Below are 18,329 nucleotides of genomic sequence, written 5' to 3' on the forward strand. Positions count from 1 at the left end.
GTATCACGTTGATTGATTTGCGAATGTTGAACCAGCCCTGCATCCCAGGAATGAATCCCACTTGATCATGGTGAATAATTCTTTTTATATGCTGTTGAATTCGATTTGCTAGTATCTTATTGAGAATTTTTGCATCCATATTCATCAGGGATATTGGCCTGTAGTTCTCTTTTTTTACTGGGTCTCTGTCTGGTTTAGGAATCAAAGTAATACTGGCTTCATAGAATGAGTCTGGAAGTTTTCCTTCCCTTTCTATTTCTTGGAATAGCTTGAGAAGGATAGGTATTATCTCTGCTTTAAACGTCTGGTAGAACTCCCCTGGGAAGCCATCTGGTCCTGGACTCTTATTTGTTGGGAGATTTTTGATAACCGATTCAATTTCTTCGCTGGTTATGGGTCTGTTCAAGCTTTCTATTTCCTCCTGATTGAGTTTTGGAAGAGTGTGGGTGTTCAGGAATTTGTCCATTTCTTCCAGGTTGTCCAATTTGTTGGCATATAATTTTTCATAGTATTCCCTGATAATTGTTTGTATCTCTGAGGGATTGGTTGTAATAATTCCATTTTCATTCATGATTTTATCTATTTGGGTCATCTCCCTTTTCTTTTTGAGAAGCCTGGCTAGAGGTTTGTCAATTTTGTTTATTTTTTCAAAAAACCAACTCTTGGTTTCGTTGATCTGCTCTACAGTTTTTTTAGATTCTATATTGTTTATTTCTGCTCTGATCTTTATTATTTCTCTTCTTCTGCTGGGTTTAGGCTGCCTTTGCTGTTCTGCTTCTATTTCCTTTAGGTGTGCTGTTAGATTTTGTATTTGGGATTTTTCTTGTTTCTTGAGATAGGCCTGGATTGCGATGTATTTTCCTCTCAGGACTGCCTTCGCTGCGTCCCAAAGCGTTTGGATTGTTGTATTTTCATTTTCGTTTGTTTCCATATATTTTTTGATTTCTTCTCTAATTGCCTGGTTGACCCACTCATTCGTGAGTAGGGTGTTCTTTAACCTCCATGCTTTTGGAGGTTTTCCAGACTTTTTCCTGTGGTTGACTTCAAGCTTCATAGCATTGTGGTCTGAAAGTATGCATGGTATAATTTCAATTCTTGTAAACTTATGAAGGGCTGATTTGTGACCCAGTATATGATCTATCTTGGAGAATGTTCCATGTGCACTCGAGAAGAAAGTATATTCTGTTGCTTTGGGATGCAGAGTTCTAAATATATCTGTCAAGTCCATCTGATCCAGTGTCTCATTCAGGGCCCTTGTTTCTTTATTGACCGTGTGTCTAGATGATCTATCCATTTCTGTAAGTGGGGTGTTAAAGTCCCCAGCAATTACCACATTCTTATCAATAAGGTTGCTTATGTTTATGAGTAATTGTTTTATATATTTGGGGGCTCCGGTATTCGGCGCATAGACATTTATAATTGTTAGCTCTTCCTGATGGATAGACCCTGTAACTATTATATAATGTCCTTCTTCATCTCTTGTTACAGCCTTTAATTTAAAGTCTAGTGTGTCTGATATAAGTATGGCTACTCCAGCTTTCTTCTGGCTTCCAGTAGCATGATAAATAGTTCTCCATCCCCTCACTCTCAATCTAAAGGTGTCCTCAGGTCTAAAATGAGTCTCTTGTAGACAGCAAATAGATGGATCTTGTTTTTTTATCCATTCTGATACCCTATGTCTTTTGGTTGGCGCATTTAATCCATTTACATTCAGTGTTATTATAGAAAGATACGGGTTTAGAGTCATTGTGATGTCTGTATGTTTTATGCTTGTAGTGATGTCTCTGGTACTTTGTCTCACAGGGTCCCCCTTAGGATCTCTTGTAGGGCTGGTTTAGTGGTGACAAATTCCTTCAGTTTTTGTTTGTTTGGGAAGACCTTTATCTCTCCTTCTATTCTAAATGACAGACTTGCTGGATAAAGGATTCTCGGCTGCATATTTTTGCTGTCTAGCACCCTGAAAATCTCGTGCCAATTCTTTCTGGCCTGCCAGGTTTCAAAAGAGAGATCAGTCACGAGTCTTATAGGTCTCCCTTTATATGTGAGGGCACGTTTACCCCTTGCTGCTTTCAGAATTTTCTCTTTATCCTTGTATTTTGCCAGTTTCACTATGATATGTCGTGCAGAAGATCGATTCAAGTTACGTCTGAAGGGAGTTCTCTGTGCCTCTTGGATTTCAATGCCTTTTTCCTTCCCCAGTTCAGGGAAGTTCTCAGCTATGATTTCTTCAAGTACCCCTTCAGCACCTTTCCCTCTCTCTTCCTCCTCTGGGATACCAATTATGCGTAAATTATTTCTTTTTAGTGTATCACTTAGTTCTCTAATTTTCCCCTCATACTCCTGGATTTTTTTATCTCTCTTTTTCTCAGCTTCCTCTTTTTCCATAACTTTATCTTCTAGTTCACCTATTCTCTCCTCTGCCTCTTCCATCCGAGCTGTGGCGGTTTGCATTTTGTTTTCCATTTCCTTTAAAGCGTTTTTCAGCTCCTCGTGCCTGTTCATTAGTCCCCTGATGTCTGTAGCAAGAGATTCTCTGCTGTCCTGTATGCTGTTTTCCAGCCCAGCGATTAATTTTATGACTATTATTCTAAATTCACTTTCTGTTATATTATTTAAATCCTTTTTGATCAGTTCATTAGCTGTTGTTATTTCCTGGAGATTCTTCTGGGGGGAATTCTTCCGCTTGGTCATTTTGGATAGTCCCTGGTGTGGTGAGGGCCTGCAGGGCACTTCCCCTGTGCTGTGGTGTATAACTGGAGTTGGTGGGCGGGGCCGCAGTCCGACCTGATGTCTGCCTCCAGCCCACCGCTGGGGCCACAGTCAGACTGGTGTGTGCCTTCTCTTCCCCTCTCCTAGGGGCGGGATTCACTGTGGGGTGGCGTGGCCTGTCTGGGCTACTTGCACACTGCCAGGCTTGTGATGCTGGGGATCTGGCGTATTAGCTGGGGTGGGAAGGCAAGGTGCACGGCGGCAGGGGGGGCAGGCTTAGCTCGCTTCTCCTTAGGTGATCCACTTCAGGAGGGGCCCTGTGCAGCCGGAGGGAGTCAGATCGCTGCCGGAGGTTTGGCTCCGCAGAAGCACAGAGTTGGGTGTTCGCGCGGAGCGAGCAATTTCCCTGGCCGGAGCCGGTTCCCTTTGGGATTTTGGCTGGGGGATGGGCGGGGGAGATGGCGCTGGAGAGCGCCTTTGTTCCCCGCCAAACTGAGCTCTGTCGTCCGGGGGCTCCGCAGCTCACCCTCCCTTTGTCCTCCAGCCTTCCCGCTTTCTGAGCAGAGCTGTTAACTTATGACCTCCCAGACGCTAAGTCGCGCTTGCTGTCGGAACACAGTCCGTCAGGCCCCTCCGCTTTTGCAAGCCGGACTCGGGGGCTCTGCTTGGCCGGCGAGCCGCCCCTCCGCCCCGGCTCCCTCCCGCCAGTCCGTGGAGCGCGCACCGCCTCGCCGCCCTTCCTACCCTCTTCCGTGGGCCTCTCGTCTGCACTTGGGTCCGGTGACTCTGTTCTGCTAATCCTCTGGCGGTTTTCTGGGTTATTTAGGCAGGTGTAGGTGGAATCTAAGTGATCAGCAGGACGCGCGGTGAGCCCAGCGTCCTCCTACGCCGCCATCTCTCCTAAATATCTATGTTTTTCCTTTATACAAGGGATACTTCCTAATTATCATGAAAACCAGGCTTGCTGGTTTTTGGGTAGCTGGCCCTGGGAGGGGGTTTCCAGTATACTGACCACTTTCCGCAGCCAGTAATTGGGAGAAAGATGGATAGACACATATGTGCACACATATACACATACATATATGCATGTGTGCACACGCATACATTCACATACACATGTACACACATACACACACACATGATTTATGAATGTAGGTATGCTATTCCTGCTTTACTGTAGTAAACAGATTGCCTGGAAATAGCAGAGTCATTCCTTTCAGGATATTGCTCCCTTGGGCCATTCTGTTTGACAGTATATCCAGCCTTGTTTTTCCTGTTTGAGGTGTTTGTTTTGTTTTGTTTTGTTTTTGTTTTTGGGGGGTTTTTTTGGTAGCTTTTTTAGGGCAGAGGGAGCTGAATGAAGAACTTGGAAGTGGAGGGGCACCTGACTGTCTAAGTCAGAAGAATAAGCCACTCTTAATCTCAGGGTTGTGAGTTTGAGTCCCACATTGGGTGTAGAGATTACTAAAAAAAAAAGTAAGTAAACTTAAAAAAAAAACCCAGAACTTAGAAGTGGAAATAGCTGTCACAGTGAGATTTGATTTTGCTGTGTGCTTCAAGGCTTTTGGGCACAATGTTTCTGGAACAGAAATAAGTTTTGTGCTGCCCTTGTGTGTGGGGGATATGGGAGGGTGGGCTCAGGCCCCTACCACTTTGCATTACTGCCCCTCTGGGGAGTTGTCATTTTCTAAAGGGATCAAACACCCTAAAGTTTATCTGAGCTTGTGCATGTGCCTTTGTTTTCAAATGTTAAGTTAAATTCTTTAGAAATTATAAATGCAGCATATATTTCTCCCAAACAAAACAGTACGTGGATTTATATAAGGAAACAGTTTGCAAGGCCTGCCCCACCTCCACCTGTTGATGTGAAAAGTTTGTGTGTCACCTACTGCTCTCAGATGCAGGGCTCTGTCTTAGTTTATGGCAGTGAAATCATCCCAGACAATAAGCTGTAGCTTACTTTCCACACAGACCCGCTCATGGCATCCCAGCCAGAGGGCAGCGCGTAGCCCTGAGGGAGCTCCTGGGTCATCAGTCCCCTGAGGCTCCCTTTACCCTCGATAGCATTCTGTTGATTATAGCCATCTTCCCAGTCAGTAAAAACAGCACCTGTTTCTCCAAGCTCCAGGAGGCTCCAGACCCTTCGGTCTCCTTCACAGCTCAGGTAGCTGCCTAAACTCCCCTCCTCCCCTAAGGCTGGTGACTGTCAGGCAGGACAGTCCCATCCCTGCTGTAACACAATCTGCTCCCTTCAGGGGTTCAGGGCATCTGCAGGCCTTCCATAGTCTGGTTCCTATTGCCTTCCTAGTCACCTTTCCTGCCACTTGTGTGGTGCCACTGGCCTTGCCCATGGACTGGTGTGACCTCCTCTGGGGCCCTGTTTCCATGGACTCCTCTTACCTGTGCAGATGTGGGTAGCCCCCAGCCTGCTGTAACTTGATGTGTCCTGTGGCCCTCCTGAGAGAATGCTTTCTTCAGAACAAGATTCCAGATCTTACATTTGTGGATCCTCTTATTCCTAACCCTCAGCACAGGGTCTAGTAACAGGGGTCTGGGCATACTTGGTGAATTGAGCAAGTATTTTATTTACTGATGTTTCTTATGGACTCTTTTTCCTTTTTAATCCAGAAGTTTAATAAGACTGCCTTCTGGATCTTTATTTAAAACACTGGTCTTTTTCAAGACATTTTCATTGGAACAAAGGCTTATTAGGTTGATGTGCTGCTCCAGCCACGTTCCGGGGGCCTTGGGTGTTTGAGTTCTTTTATGGTAGAATGTCCATTCCCAGCCCCATCCCCGTGCCTCCTTCACTAGCGTGTAGAGCTAGTTCGTGGTGTTACCCCACTGTCCAAACAGCATGGACAAGTAGAAGGTGCAGGGGTGGGGAGGCCTTCAGCCTGTATGAGCTCTCTAAGACAAAGGTAGCAGTGAGGGGACTTTGTGTTGAAAGGTGTGCCAAGTTAGATGAGACTCTCTGGGGTTCTTCATTTCTGCCCTTCCCATCTCCCCACAGCCCCCACACTAACACCCTCTTGGCCCAGACCATGGCTCTCAAGGTGAAGGGATTGAGGGAGGGCTCAGTTTTACTTTCATGAAATCTGAAGCTGACAGGTTACCACTGAATCGCTGTCTGGCATCCAGAGGCCAGTGTCCCAGTACCTACTTAACATGGGTGTCTGGGCCTTGCTTCCAGTGGGCCTCAAAACTGCTAATTATCTTTGATTCCAAGAAGTTCTTTGTGTTTGGAATTTTCAGCCTGCTTCCTTGACTCAATGGCCACGTTGGGCCTGGCAGCATATGGCTATGGAATCCGCTATGAGTTTGGGATTTTTAACCAGAAGATTGTCAACGGCTGGCAGGTGGGTGAAACTCGGTTCTTTCACTTGTTTCCACCTCTCATGTGCAGAAGAAAACAAACAGGTACTTTCAGTTCAGTTTTTTATATGCTAAATTCCTTCCTGGAGAGATTGTCTGCCTGTCCTGGGCAAGGCAGAGGTGGGATAGGTCGGGGGTATCCTGTGAGCTTCGTGCTTCCCTTAGAGCTCTATGTGGGCTGCCAGAGGCCCATCTTCTGTGTGAGCTCATCACACACAGCTTCTGTATGAGCCTGGGAAGCCTGCTGGGTGGGACCCAGGGCCTAACTGGCCTTATAGGTGTTGCCAGGTGCTGCCTGCTGGTTCCCTGTTGTACCTCAGCATGGAACAGAGGTGGCCCTCTCTGGTTTACCCTCAGTGGGACAATTGACATGGAGTAGTTAGAAGAAGAGTTATTGTAGGTTTTGTTCCCACCTTCTGCCTTCACTCTCCGACACCACTGAGGGGACTGTGTCCTGTGCCAGCCTCTGCAAAGCAAAGTGCCTTGAGGAAGAGTGGGCTTAGATGCTGAAATATCAAACCATAGCTAAGTGAGGTGGCCAAGAACACATTGGTGGAAAGAATATAACCTCACAGTGCAACCTCAATGTCCTACACTGGGCAAGAGGGTCATTTCCCCTCATTCAAAACTTTAAAATGGGGGCACCTGGGTGGCTCAGTTTGTTAAGCATCCAGCTCTTGGTTTTGGCTCAGGTCATGATCTCACAGTTTGTGAGTTCAAGCCCCAAGTGGGGCTCTGTGCCGACAGCTCAGAGCCTGCTTGGGATTCTCTCTCTCCCTCTCTCTGCCCCTCCCCTGCTCATGCATTCATGTGCATGCTGTCTCTCTCTCTCTCTCTCTCAAAATAAATAAATAAACTTAAAAAAAAAGACTTTAAAATCGAAGGTATGGCTATTCCACTTGATTAGAAAATAGTTTATGTAATATAATTTGGCTGCTAAAAATGACAGACAAAGCAGGGCTGTGGTTGGGATTAAAGGTTTGTAACAGGAGAATAGTATAGAATATAAACAGATGGATGCCTGGGGTGATGGAAAGCTCCTGTATCTTGATGAGGCTGGGTCACAGGTACGTGCAATTGACAGAACTCCTCAAGAGTATCCTTAAGGTTTACACATTTTGCTGTCTATATATTAACCTAAAAAATAAACACAGGGTGAACTGTACTTAATGAGGTGCATGCTGAAGTGTTCGTGGAGAAGTGTACAGATGTCTGCAACTGACTTTGAAATGCATCAAGAAATTAATGGGTCGATGGATGGAGGATATGTGATAAATCAAGTATAGCAACATGTTAACAATTACAGAACCTAAGTGGAAGGTGCGTGGGTGTTCACTGCCAATTCTTTTAACACTTCTTTATGTTTGAAAGCACTCATAATAAAAAGTTGGCAAAGTATGGCTAACAGTAAAAGAAAACTTAAAACAGATTTGTATCTATTGCTTAATTTGTAGAAGTACTCTCTCCAGCCTTAAAGAGAACTCCACTCTTCCTCCTGGTACATTACAGGTAGTTTCATGCACAGTTCCTTATGTGTGCGTCTGTCAGAGGCACCCCATCCCTTGTACCCCTGTGTCCTTTAACCCATTCCAGCTCCTTACAGTCCATGCAATGTGCTTTCATAAGACAGAAACTCTGAGGCCCCTCCTTACCTACTTGGTGTTATGGTTAAAGGCAGAAAGGTTTTTTGTGTTGTTTTTTTGTTTGACCACAGACATTTCTTTCTTCTGGTGTTCTATTTCTGTATATTATTGCCATCTTGCAAAAACAATTTAAAGACAGTTGTGGGATGATAGGTGAATCATAAACTCACCCTCCTCTCACCCTGTTTTCATGAGAGCCAGTCAGTTTTTAATGGAGTTTAGCTGTAGCATAATTAAATGTGGGCAGTGGTCAGACAGCAGTGTTGTTGGCCGTGGGGCAGGGAGAGGGGTCTGGAGAGGACACCCTCCTGCCTCTTGTACTTGAGGAGATGCTGCTTCTGCAAACAACTCATGGAATTACGTTACAGGAGATGACCAGGCTTTGGTGTTGGAGAATTTCACTAATGTACAGACATGGCACCAGATCAAAAGGCAGGCCTGGTCCCATGATGAATAGCTACCTGCACCAGACAGAAAAGCCCAGCCAGAAGTACTATGGAGAGACACATATTCAGGCAATAACATCAGCCGTGTCACCTCCCTAAAACTGCAACCAAATATTCTTCTTTTACTTCTGTGTAGGAACCATTAAGAAAAAAACCCAGAGCGCCTGGCTGGCTCATTTGGTAGAGTGTGCGACTCTTTGATCTTGGGATCATGAGCTCAAGCCCCACATTGGGTACAGGGCTTACTTAAAAAAAAAAAAAAAGACAAACGAATAAAAATTTTTGAAAACCCTCAAAGTAACATACAGGCACACCTTATTCTGTTGCACTTGGGTTTATTGCGCTTCACACATAATGCATATTTTACAAATTGAAAGGTGTGGCAACTCTGCATCAAGCAAGTTTGTTGGCCCCATATTTTCAACAGTATTTGCTCACTTTGTCATTTTGGTAAGTCTCACAATGTTGCAGACTTTATTATATTGTTCTGGTGATCTGTGATCAGTGATTAAAACTTGTTGAAAGCTCAGATGATGGTTAGCATTTTTTAGCAATATTTTTAAATTAGGTATGTACATTGTTTTTTTAATAATTAATTAATTAAAATTTGGGGGGAGAGAGCATGTACAAATGAGTGGGAGAGGGAGAGAGAGAATCCCAAGCAGGCTGCATGCCCAGCACAGAGCCCCCACATGGGGCTTGATCTCACAACTGTGAGATCATGACCTGAGCCGAGATCAAGAGTCAGATGCTCAACTTGACTGAACCACCAAGGTGCCCCTGGGCACATTGTTTTTTAAGACATAATGCTGTTGCACACTTAATAGACTACAGTATAGCATAAACAAAACTTTCATATGCACTGGGAAACCAAAAAATTCATTTACTCTCTTTTGCTAAATTGGCTTTATTGTGGCAGTCTGGAGCCAACTCTGCAATATCTCTGAGTTATGCCTATACCTGGGGTTATTTGTTAAATTTGAAGAAGAAAGACTCACTTATTTAATTTATATTTATAATTCTTTATACATTGCCTGCCAAATTAGTTTATTCCGAATGCTTCTACTCAAGGATTATTAGACTCTGTGGGGCTACTTTTAGTTTTACTGGTGGGATTCTTTTTTGTGTATTTACTGATTTTGGATACCACTAAGTGCAGTTTTTGGAAAATTAGCTGCTTCAAGGAAGGCCTAGCACAAAAGCAATGTATTCTAGTTGTGTATGTCCAGGCATTCGTGCTACAAAGGCAGCCTGGCCCCTGGCACCTGTGAATTTGTGGTGTCATTTTCAAAGTGGTGGACTTCTAGTGATTCTTCTTCTTTTTTTTTTTTTTTTTACTATAACAGCTTTATTTAGTTATCAAGTGTTTTTTTAATATATTTACAAAGTTGGGCAGCCATCACCACTATCTATTTCCAGAACGTTTTCATCACCCCAGAAAGAAATCCAGCATGGATTTGCCGTCACACACTAGCACCTGACAACCATTAATCTATCTGGTTTCTCTATGCATTTGGCTGTTCTAGACATTTCCTATGAATGGAGCCATACACTACATGGGCCTCTTTGACTCAGCGTCTTTCCATGTTGTAGTATGCAGCAGAACTTTATCCTTTTTTATTGCTGAATTCAGGTTGTTCTTAATGTCTTTTTACTTTAATGCATTCTTCTGAATTTTATCTGAGTTTGTTTCTTTAATAGGATGACATGTTAATTTTTAAACACGAGGCCTTGACTGGAACTGGACATCTTTGCCTTGTAAATAGGCTATAGTTTATTTCAGTGCTGGATGGCGTCGGTATCTCAACAGCATGGTCATTGTGGGCAGTGGAAAGGGGTGGCCCTGCGCCCATGACTGTCTCCCCACTGCCACCCGAGAGAGCTGACCTTACCACCGGCCCCTTTCCAGGTGGAGGAGGCAGATGACTGGCTGCGCTATGGCAACCCCTGGGAGAAAGCCCGGCCCGAATACATGCTTCCTGTGCACTTCTACGGGAGAGTGGAGCACACCCCTGAGGGTGTCAGGTGGCTGGACACTCAGGTATCCACCCTGGGCATCCCCAGGGAAGTATGGGGCTGAGTGAGGTGGCTGCCACATTTTGTCATCACTCCTCATTCCCTTTGGGAGTGGGAGGTGTGCTGTTTCCCCAGAGGACCTGACCCAAGGTGACTGCCTGGGAGGTTTTGTTCTCATACACTCAATTCTTACACATTGTTAGGGCTGCCCAGACAGTGGAAAACACTCAGTGTGAAGCCACTGTCTTTGCAGTTTAATAGGGGCTTGTGTTGGGGTTCAGACCAGCAGTCATTGAATGGCTAGCAGGACAGTGTTGTGACAGGGGCAGGGTGTTAATCCCTGGAGGGACATGGATAGTCCCCAGCATCTCTAGACAGCAGGTGCTTGATGCACGCATTCACCACAGTCACCACACACCACAGGCCTCAGTAGTGTCTCCTGGGTGCCGCCCACCATTACTGAGCTATCAGAGTCCTGGGCATGTGGTGGTCTGGATGGATGTCCCAGCACAGGGCACAGGCACTGATGAGGGAACCAGGGCAAGAACATGGAGAGTCCAGTCCAGGCTCTGGGATGGTGGACAGTGCACATCTGAGTGGTTTCAGCCAAGGGACTGAGAGAGGTAGCAGGAGAGCTTTTGTGAGGGGGTAGCTGTAATGAGCAAGGCTCAGCCATCTAGATGTGGGGCAATGAGCCCAGGAGACTGGAGAAGTCCCAAGCATGCAAAAGTGAGTCATCCAGATTTTCTGCAGCATAAGTTTTAAGGAGTGCATGGGCTAGGGTTGGCTGGAGCCATGTTATGGAGGCCTAAAATGCCATAATAAGTTGTATTTAATTCAAAAGAGGAGAAAATAAGATCAGTTATCTGATTGCATGTGCTTGTAGAAGATGAGCATGTCATGTATGTAGGGAGACATAGAGACCATTGGGGCATTTCTGTCAGCCCTGGGCTGTTAGGGATGCTTTGTAGGGCTTGTCACTGGCTTGGATAGGGCCTTGGGGGGCAGGGGAGCAGGGAGCAGGGGTGAGGGTAGAGGGGAAAGGAAAAGTGATTCTAAGGCTCTAGTGATGCTATCAACACAGTCCTTTTGGCTGTCAGAGCCGCTTTCATCTCGTAAAGCCACATAGTTGAACTGGTATGAGCCCCCGTGAGCGTACCTGAATGTGAGAAACCTCATCAGAGGATCTGAGGGTTGGAAGTGACCTTGAGGCTGGTGTGTGTTTTCCTGTGCTTGACAAGAGTAAAGCAGATACTTGTGGACAGACTGGAATCGTGGGTGGGAGGAGCGTGGAAGGTTCTGTGGGTAGAGAACAGGCCCTGCATTTTCTGTTGTGAGTGGAGTGTGGGCTGGTTTGGTTTCTCTGAGGGTTAGAGGTCAAGTCTCCCAACAGGAGGAGCCTTTTGCAGGCATTGGAAAATGGAAATCAGAAATAGAAGTCCTCTGTGGAGAAGTTAGTTTGGGTCGTGAAACTACACAAGTGGGTCGAGTGAGAAGAGGAAGGAGGGCAGAGAGAGGACAAGGACACTGGAGTCATGACTGCTAACAGAGTGTGAGTGAGGTTGACACAGTGGCACCTTGAAGATCTGAGTGGGAAGAATTCTTAAATCAATGCCAGTGTGGAAGGAGGAGAAGCTAGAGAAGACAGAATGACCTCAGGAGTGTGGTCAGGGCCTTACTGCAGAGCCATCACAGGTGGTCTTAGTTGGGGAGGCCTGCAGGCTTGCAGGGCAGGTTGCAGGGATTTGGGGCACAAGGAGAAAAGCCAGAGGGCAAGCAGGTTGGCCACCAACGGGGAGCAGAATGCTGCTGCTGGGGTGAGAAGGCCTGGGACTGGGGACTGTGTTGCTAGCTGACTGGATCTGACCATCTCTCGGCCAGGTGGTGCTGGCCATGCCGTACGACACCCCTGTGCCGGGCTACAGGAACAACACCGTCAACACCATGAGGCTGTGGTCCGCCAAGGCACCCAATGACTTCAAGCTCCATGACTGTGCGTTCTGCCCCTCTTATTTCTATTGGATGGCTTCTCCCAAACTTGCCCCGTGAAGCTCTTGTCTTGTCTGCACTATCACTGCTGTGCAAAGCACAGGACTCTCAATGTGGAGGGCAGAGGGCAGGATCCTCAGAGCACCAGGGCTTCCCAGGGAGAGCCCACCAGCAAAGCCACTGCTCGTGGAACCCTGTGCCCTCAGGAAAGACCAAGGGGCCTAGGGCTCTGCAGGATGTGTGGGGGATACAGGTTGGGCCTGGGGCAGAGTGAAACCATGGCTCTGGGGGCACCTTCTGTGCAGGAATGTCCCTCACACAGTTCAGGGAAGTGAGGGAGGACCTTCAGGGAAAGGGCACATGAGGAGTCAAGGGAAGGGATGTGGGTTCTGACCTCACTGTTTCTGCCCCTAGTTAATGTGGGAGGCTACATCGAGGCGGTCCTGGACAGGAACCTGGCCGAGAACATCTCCAGAGTCCTGTATCCAAATGATAATGTGAGTATCTCATGTGGTTGCTTCTCTTCTGCTAGGAAAGTGTGCTAGGGGCTGGGGCTGTCTAGAAGGACCTATTTGCTGGCCTCCCATTCATCAGGTGAGACCACGTAAGTAGCTACCAGCAGCCCTGTGTGGCTCCTCAGAGTGAGGGCACCACAGCATGCTTGACAAAGCCCCACAAGTCCAAGTGTGCCTGTTAGCATCTCCCCTTTGCTCTCTCCCTAAGAGGATACAGCAGGAGGTTCTTGGCCTTGCCTCACATGTCTATACTGCTGTGTACCCGGCTGCCCCTGAGGCTGGCTCTGTGCTGACTCTCTGCAAGACCGTATGCAGAGCAACGTGTGGGGGATGTGGGAACTTGTCAGACCTCACGTCCAGTCAGTTTCTGCTCTTCTGGCATGTGATGCCACTTCCCCAGGAGTTTGATGAGCTATTTCTCAAATGGGAATAGCAGTCCCTGCTTTTCAGTGATGCCTTGAGACATACGCCAGTCATGGTTCGAAAAGCTTTAATTATGTGCCACCACCCACTAGATGAAGTAACAATCACAGTCCCCAGTGATTGCTACTGAGTTTAGTGTCTGGTGGCTTTGTTGTTGCCAGACAAGAGCCCTTAGAATTTGCCTTTGTTAGTGGGTTGTGTGTTCTTTGTTTTATCAGAGTAACAGGTGCACATTAGTAGCAAAGGGAATTGGTGTTGAAAGGCTCACAACCAAACATACCCCATTCCCCCTTCCCCTGCCAAGATTTTAAGCAGATTCTAAAGCTTTAGGTACAAGGCATTTTTAGGACACTGACACTTTGGAGCTTGTGCTTCTGAGTGGCTCTGGCTGTTAAGGAACGAGACCTGCATGCCTGGTGTCCTCACACAGGGCACCGTGACCATTTGCTGGCTGCTTCCCTATCTGAAGATCACACACAGGTCAGGCCATCTAGACCTTCTGCTTGTGCCCCTGAGCTGCAGGTTACCTGACCTTGGGCCCTGGGATGGTGGTGATGGAGGTGTCAGCACCATGCTGACACTCAAGGGCTCTCATCCTCTCATGCACACATGGGTCTCTATGGTCCCTGGAGCAGGGCCTCCCAGCCTCGTGCCCTTCTTGAGCCCTGGGGTGGGGGTGGGGGGGTCCCTGAGGATCTGTGGTGGCCCTGGTGGCTGTTGTTGGTGCCAGCACTGTCCTGTGTCCACAGTTCTTCGAGGGGAAGGAACTGCGCCTGAAGCAGGAGTACTTTGTGGTGGCTGCTACCCTCCAGGACATCATTCGCCGCTTTAAGTCCTCCAAGTTTGGCTGCCGGGACCCAGTGAGAACCTGTTTTGAGACATTCTCAGACAAGGTGGGTGTTGATGGGTCTTGTGCAGAAGGACAGGACATTCCCAGGCTTGATTTCTATCTCAAGGCTGGGCGTGGGTGAGGAGAGGAGAGCAGCCCCCCTCATTTCCTTGTCATCAGGGGCCAGGCCCCCTCCTCTCTGACCAGAACCACACTAGGTGTCCTTAGGAACAGCAAGGGATACTGTAAAAGGTTCCTGTGGCAAAGTGTGATGCATTTGATGGGCTGGGTTTAGTGATTTTAAACAAAGCCAACATATCCTCGGTGAGAGGAACATTCTGGGTCAGGGGGAGCTGTGGAGAGCAGAAGAGCCTCGGTGGGGTGCTAAGGGTCCTACTGCAGAGCCAGCCCATGGGGTCTTCCCAACCCCTCCCTGTGGCCCCTCTTGCCCTGTTGTCCTCCCTGCTCCTTGGCTGGTTTTCAGGCTAGGTTCAGCATCTGTGCCGTGATTTCAGCTCCCTGCTGTCAGCCCTATGGATCAGGCTCCCCAGGGGTGGGCGGCTGTGGACCCTGATTCTGCACACACTGACCACTGTGGCACCCAGGCAGATGCAGGCAAGGGGATTGAGGGGGATCACCCTGTGTAAACTGCAGGTTGCCATCCAGCTGAATGACACCCACCCAGCCCTTGCCATCCCTGAGCTCATGCGGATACTGGTGGATGTGGAGAAAGTAGACTGGGACAAGGTAAGCACTGAAGACAAGGGCACAGGGCTGGGCACATGGGGTGACTGTGTTCCCATACTGATGGGCATGTGGAGTGACACTGTCCCTGTCACAACTGGGTATATAAGGTGATAGTGTTCCCTGCAGACCTGGGCACATAGGGGTGACAGTGTCCCCTCACCTTCCAGCCTGTCCCAACAACAGTGGTGAGTATGAGCTGGCCCTAGGATGTTGAGGAAGGCCTATCCCCTGTGGCCTGGGGAGTACAGAGGGACATTGTCCTTGAGAAGCAGGGCCATGAGGAGGCGGATGTTCCAAGAGCAGGTCTGGGGTTTCTCCCAAGGGACTAAGACACCATAGGTGGAGCAGTGGCACAAAGGCACAGAAGAGCAGTTTTCTGGAAGACTGGGAAAAAATTCTGACACGTCTTAGAGCTTTTCACGTACATTTTCTCATCTTAGAATTGTGGCAAGAACCGCAGAAGTATTAAGTGTAAAGAAACACATTGTTTAAATTTTTTATAAGTTCTTCTGACTCAACTTATTTGGTCCTGGATGCTTGTAAAGCAAGATTTTCTTGATCTAGTTTAAATCAACTATAAGACTTTAGAACAATTTTCATGTCATTTTGTAGAACCCAGAGCCCCCTCTGGTTTGGGGTGCACTCCTGGGCGGGGCTGGGCAGTGCCCCCATGGTCCCATCTGCCCCTGGCCAGTGGAGGGAGGCCACACAGTTTCCCAGTGTTTCCAACTGGGTGTGAGATCAGTTTGGTGGAAACAAAGTAGAAAATTGTTTGGTGCTCTGTTTTGTTCACAAACAAAAACTGGTTCACAGAAGAAAAATGAGTGATGCCAGGTGATGAGGTAAGCGTCACTCATTTATGTGTGTGTACTATGTTAGGAAGTAGAATGTTCGTGGTCACGTTGGGAAGGCGAAGGGCATGGGGCTCACTTGTACGTTTTCAGAAGGTTCTAGATAGCCCCAGAGGGCAGAGATATGTAGCCACCTGGGCCCCTTTCAAGTGGGATCCGAGCATCTACCTTTGATGGACTTTTCCCTGAGCATCTGGTAGAAAAGCGGATTGTCGGGGCGCCTGGGTGGCGCAGTCGGTTAAGCGTCCAACTTCAGCCAGGTCACGATCTCGCGGTCCGTGAGTTCGAGCCCCGCGTCGGGCTCTGGGCTGATGGCTCAGAGCCTGGAGCCTGTTTCCGATTCTGTGTCTCCCTCTCTCTCTGCCCCTCCCCCGTTCATGCTCTGTCTCTCTCTGTCCCAAAAATAAATAAACGTTGGAAAAAAAAAAAATTTAAAAAAAGAAAAGCGGATTGTTTCTAAACAAAACAATTTGGAATGTTCTGGAATGTTCTAGGCCTGGGAAATCACAAAGAAGACATGTGCATACACCAACCACACTGTGTTACCTGAGGCCTTGGAGCGCTGGCCTGTGTCCATGTTTGAGAAGCTCCTGCCACGGCACCTGGAGATCATCTACGCCATCAACCAGAGGCACCTTGATGTGAGCAGGGTGGGGGTGTGTATGGGTGGGAGCTTTAGGGATGCTGCCCCCGAGATGACCACCCCTCCTGTCGTGATTGGGGATGGGGGTGGTGGGCTGCACCTGCACCTGGAAGAGGTGGAGGTTCCTCCTGTCCTCTATGTGGAATTGTCTGGCCTGCGACATGTATCTTCTTGCATGGAATAGCCCTCTGTCCAGCAGAGGGCTTTGGGGTCCAGGGGCCGTTGCTGGGTAAATCTCTTCCCCAGACCTAGACCCCTGCTGTGTATGTGGGAGTCATGGATTTAGGTCTTTTTGAAATGTTCTCATTCCCATGTGGGGCTCAAATGTAAGAGTCTGTTCCTGGAATGCCAGAGGCCTTGGTCCTGAGACACCATAGCAGCATTTGGATGATTTGGAAATAAAGCAGCATTTGTCTTTCCTCTGTTACCCATGGAGAGAAGAGTGCTACAGGGAAAGGGGAATTTAGAATCCAGGTGTGCTTGTTCAGTTGTTTAACCTTTTGGTGAAAAAGTAGCCGTTTCCAATTGGTCAGACCTTGCCTAGGCCAGCAGGGCAGCACTCTCGTCTTTTCCTTCTAAGTCACATGGCACATCTTAGCACCACGGTCCTCCTGTCACCTCCCACAGAATAGCTCTGTCGAGTCCTCTGGCCAGTCAGGCCTTTCCCTGGGCTACAGCAGTGTGGAGGAGCTTCCTGCTACGCCTGGGGCTCTCAGAGGTGCATCCAGGGAGTTTGAATGCATGTCTGGGGTGCAGCAACCTTGGGATTTTCTTGGAGGAGGCAGAACATCCCATGGGGGCCCCTGGGCTTCCTGTTCACCACTTGCTCACCTCCTGCTCTCTGACTTGGCTACAGCACGTGGCTTCCCTGTTCCCTGGGGATGTGGACCGCCTGCGGAGGATGTCTGTGATCGAGGAAGGGGACTGCAAGAGGATTAACATGGCCCACCTGTGTGTGATCGGGTCCCACGCTGTCAACGGCGTGGCGAGGATTCACTCAGAGATCGTGAAGCAGTCAGTGTGAGTGGAGCCAGCATTTGCGCTGACCTGGGTGTACCTTCTTCTTGACCCTAGACTCACCTCTGGGCACTGTTGGCAGCCATACACACAGTGGCTGGGGCATGTTGCCCAGGCTCCACACTTGCTCTCCTGCCCTCACAGGTACTGTCTGAACTGCCCAGGGCATGTTATTCAGTGGCTGAGGACACCGTGGGCAGTGTTAGGGCGTTGAGCCTTTGAGTTATCACCAGTGCCACCTCCTCTTTTCTGTGTCCTCTGTCTGTCCAGACAGATGCTCTGTCTTGGAGCCATCTGCTGCTGGCCAGGTGCCAGGAGTGCCTGCTCAAGAGTGTCCCAGGTTAGGGCAGGAGGAGTCAGGGCTTGTCAGCAAGAGGAAGGAAGAATTCTTAAGTCAGATCTCCCAGTGTTTTCCCTCCCTCTTTTGGTGGGACATGATTTTGAAACTCCTTCCTGCCATCCTTGACCCAGATGTATGTAGAGTACCTCTGTGAGCACCAGGTAGACCCAAGACCAGGTCTGTCTGTGTGGAGGCTTCTGTGTTCCTGGTACCAGCCCAAGCGCTTCATGTGTTATAGTCTTTAGATCCTCACAGCAAGCCTCTCAGAGAGGTGCGTCCCCATTTTACAGATGAGGAAATTAAACCCTGGTTCTCAAGCTCTATGATAGCCCGTACCCTCTTCAATGTCACATTCACTGTGGAAGATGGCCAGGTTCCATTACCTGTGTGCTTATTGCTATGTGACTAAATGTGCAGTGCTTTGAAAAGCATGTGCTCCATGCTTACTGTTCTCAAAAGAGGGCAGCAAGGCGGACTGCTCTGTGCTCCTTAGAAAACAACAAAAAAACTGAGCTTAGTGATCTTCCAGTGGGATTTCTGAATGTTCTCTTGCTCACCTTGTTTGTTGTGACATTTGTCTGTTTCCTGTGTTTTAGCTTTAAGGATTTTTATGAGCTCGAGCCAGAGAAGTTCCAGAATAAGACAAATGGCATCACACCCCGAAGGTGGCTGCTCCTGTGTAATCCGGGGCTAGCCGACACCATTGTGGAGGTGAGACCAGCTGCCTTTGAGTCCCCAGAGAGCTGTGAGCACCGTTAGCACCCCATCTGTTGCCCAAGGCCCTCA

General features: G+C 48.1%; 1 protein-coding gene across 1 annotated transcript in view; it reads left to right on the top strand.

Annotated features, from left to right (window-relative positions):
* PYGB (glycogen phosphorylase B) overlaps positions 1–18,329 on the top strand; it is a 65,177-nt gene that overhangs the window by 32,306 nt on the left and 14,542 nt on the right. The window contains exons 4-12 of the mRNA XM_047067878.1: positions 5,965–6,068; positions 10,083–10,214; positions 12,071–12,182; positions 12,593–12,675; positions 13,866–14,009; positions 14,600–14,692; positions 16,038–16,184; positions 17,043–17,206; positions 18,140–18,254. Of these exons, the coding sequence (XP_046923834.1) occupies positions 5,965–6,068; positions 10,083–10,214; positions 12,071–12,182; positions 12,593–12,675; positions 13,866–14,009; positions 14,600–14,692; positions 16,038–16,184; positions 17,043–17,206; positions 18,140–18,254 (1,094 nt within the window). The remainder of the gene's footprint in view (positions 1–5,964; positions 6,069–10,082; positions 10,215–12,070; positions 12,183–12,592; positions 12,676–13,865; positions 14,010–14,599; positions 14,693–16,037; positions 16,185–17,042; positions 17,207–18,139; positions 18,255–18,329) is intronic.

The sequence above is a fragment of the Lynx rufus genome, unplaced genomic scaffold, assembly GCF_022079265.1.
Source record: "Lynx rufus isolate CCGP_SWC_20201006 ecotype Redwood Valley unplaced genomic scaffold, mLynRuf1.p SCAF_8, whole genome shotgun sequence".
NCBI classification, from domain to species: Eukaryota; Metazoa; Chordata; class Mammalia; order Carnivora; family Felidae; genus Lynx; species Lynx rufus.